The sequence below is a fragment of the Staurois parvus genome, unplaced genomic scaffold (assembly GCF_062004578.1).
Source record: "Staurois parvus isolate SC_StPar_1 unplaced genomic scaffold, SC_StPar_1.0 ptg001252l, whole genome shotgun sequence".
Taxonomy (NCBI): domain Eukaryota; kingdom Metazoa; phylum Chordata; class Amphibia; order Anura; family Ranidae; genus Staurois; species Staurois parvus.
Window position 1 is genome coordinate 1,132,257 of NW_028319048.1, and position 2,744 is coordinate 1,135,000.

The 2,744-nt window shown below is 45.8% G+C and overlaps 1 protein-coding gene across 1 annotated transcript in view; it reads left to right on the forward strand.

Moving 5' to 3' along the window:
* The first annotated feature begins 2,260 nt into the window (after positions 1-2,260).
* The window catches only part of LOC149437847 (olfactory receptor 11A1-like), a 2,017-nt gene continuing 1,533 nt past the window's right edge, over positions 2,261-2,744 (forward strand). The window contains exon 1 of the mRNA XM_089660546.1: positions 2,261-2,744. This exon is cut by the window's right edge and continues 180 nt beyond it. Within this exon, the coding sequence (XP_089516672.1) occupies positions 2,261-2,744 (484 nt within the window).

Here is a 2,744-nt window from a genome sequence, read left to right on the forward strand (position 1 = left end):
AAGGATGAGAAGAAGGAGAAAGATGAGAAGAAGGACAGTTCTGTGACAGTTTCTGTCTATTTCTGACAGTTCTGGGACATTCACTCCATACAGCGGTTGAAACATTGTATCTATTTGTTTCCATAAATGACATTCTGCAGATACACTTAGAGGAGCTCTGCAGATACACTTTTTGCCGGCTTGGAATTATTCTTATTTTCATCCTACTTCTTCTTCTTCTTCATCCTCATCCTCATCCTCTTCTTCTTCTTCTGAGGATGAGGATGAGGATGAAGAAGAAGAAGAAGAAGTAGGATGAAAATAAGATTAATTCCAAGCCGGCAAAAAGTGTATCTGCAGAGCTCCTCTAAGTGTATCTGCAGAATAGCGGAGCTCTGCAGATACACTTTTTGCCGGCTTGGAATTATTCTTATTTTCATCCTACTTCTTCTTCTTCTCAAATCAAATTTTTCCTGAAATTCGTATCGAATTCCGGTTCGCCTGGTTCGATTCGCTCATCTCTAGTGATATCATTCACCTGGGACTAATATTGTATTTTTATGTTTTCAATAAAATCTTTTGGTAAAAGAAGAATTAGGCCCAGGTTCTTTTCACCTCTCCTCACTTTATCTCATTTGAAACTTCAGTAAATGAGCCCCTATACTGATTACTCTAGAATATATTCTGCTGGGTACCTGGAAAACTAATACATTTTTGGGACCAGGCAAAATTTCAATGTTCTTAACTTATTATTATTATACAGGATTTATATATTATTATTATACAGGATTTATATATTATTATTATTATTATTATACAGGATTTATATATTATTATTATTATACAGGATTTATGGCGTCAACATCCTGGGAGCTTACAATCTAGGAGGGAGGGGCTGGTGGTACAAAAGGTAATAACTGTGGGGGATGGACTCATGAATAGAAGATTCCATTATTAGCTGAAGGCAGTTTAGTCTTCCCTGAAGAGAGAGGTTTTCAGAGATCACCTAAAAGTGGGCAGAGTAGGCGATAGTCTGATAGATTGGGGTAGAGAGTTCCAGAGGATGGCAGAAGCTCAGGAGAAGTCCTGGAGATGAGCATGGGAGGAGGAGACAAGGGAGCTAGAGAGCAGGAGGTCGTGCGAGGAGCAGAGATGACAGTTTGGGTGATATTTGGAGACAAGATCGGTGATGTAATTTGGGGCGGAGTTATAAATGGTTTTATATTTTATTGTTAATGTTTTGAATTTTATTTGTTGGGCAATGGGAAGCCAGTGGAGGGATTGGCAGAGAGGGGTGGAGGACACTGAGTGGAAGCCAGTGGAGGGATTGGCAGAGAGGGGTGGAGGACACTGAATGGAGGCCAGTGGAGGGATTGGCAGAGGGGTGGAGGACATTGAGTGGAGGCCAGAGGAGGGATTGGCAGAGAGGGGTGGAGGACACTGAGTGGAGGCCAGTGGAGGGATTGGCAGAGAGGGATAGAGGCCAGTGGAGGGATGGCAGAAAGGGGTTGAGGACACTGAGTGGAGGCCAGTGGAGGGATTGGCAGAGAGAGGAGGAGGACAGTGAGTGGAGGCCAGTGGAGGGATTGGCAGAGAGGGATGGAGGACACTAAGTGGAAGCCAGTGAAGGGATTGGCAGAGAGGGGTGGAGGACACTGGAGGGATGGGTAGAGAGGGATGTAGGACACTAAATGGAAGCCAGTGGAGGGATTGGCAGAGAGGAGTGGAGGACACTGAATGGAGGCCAGTGGAGGGATTGGCAGAGAGGGGTGGAGGACACTAAGTGGAAGCTAGTGGAGGGATTGGCAGAGGGGGATGGAGGACACTAAGTGGAAGCCAGTGAAGGGATTGGCAGAGAGGGGTGGAGGACACTGAGTGGAGGCCAGTGGAGGGATTGACAGAGAGGAGTGGAGGACACTGAGTGGAGGCCAGTGGAGGGATTGGCAGAGAGGGGTGGAGGACACTGAGTGGAGGCCAGTGGAGGGATTGGCAGAGAGGGATGGAGGCCAGTGGAGGGATTGGCAAAGAGGGGTAGAGGACACTGAGTGGAGGCCAGTGGAGGGATTGGCAGAGAGAGATAGAGGCCAGTGGAGGGATTGGCAGAGAGAGGTGGAGGACACTGAGTGGAGGCCAGTGGCAGAGAGGGATGGCAGATATGGAACGGTTAGTAAGTTAATGATGTGAGTTGACAATGATCAGTCTCCTTGAGTGGCAAATGAACAAACGTTTCACAAAACATCAAAATCAGTTTCTTTAAATATGTTTCTTCTTTACTGAAGGTATGGAAGAATTTGCTCTCCAACATTTGCCGGACCTTCAGAATAACTCATCAGTAAGTAACGTCTTCATTATTGGGTTGAGGAGTCACCAAGGCTACAGACTTGTCCTCTTCAACTTCTTTATGGTCACCTATGCTGTTACTCTAACCTGCAATCTCTTGGTCATCTTGTTGGTGTTCTTCTCTAGACTCTCACATTCTCCTATGTATGTGTTCCTCTCCAATCTGTCACTGTCGGAGGTCTTGCTCACCACAAACATTGTCCCCCCCATGCTCCATATATTACTTAGTAACGGGGCAATTATTTCTCTTGTTGGATGTTTCGTACAATTTTTCTTATTTGGTGTGTTTGTGGTGACAGAGAGCTTCCTCCTCTCAGCAATGTCCTATGACAGATTTTTGGCGATCTGCAAACCTCTTCATTACACACTGATTATGGACCCCAGGCTGTGCCTTTGTTTGATCCTTGTCTGCTGGATGTTGGGAT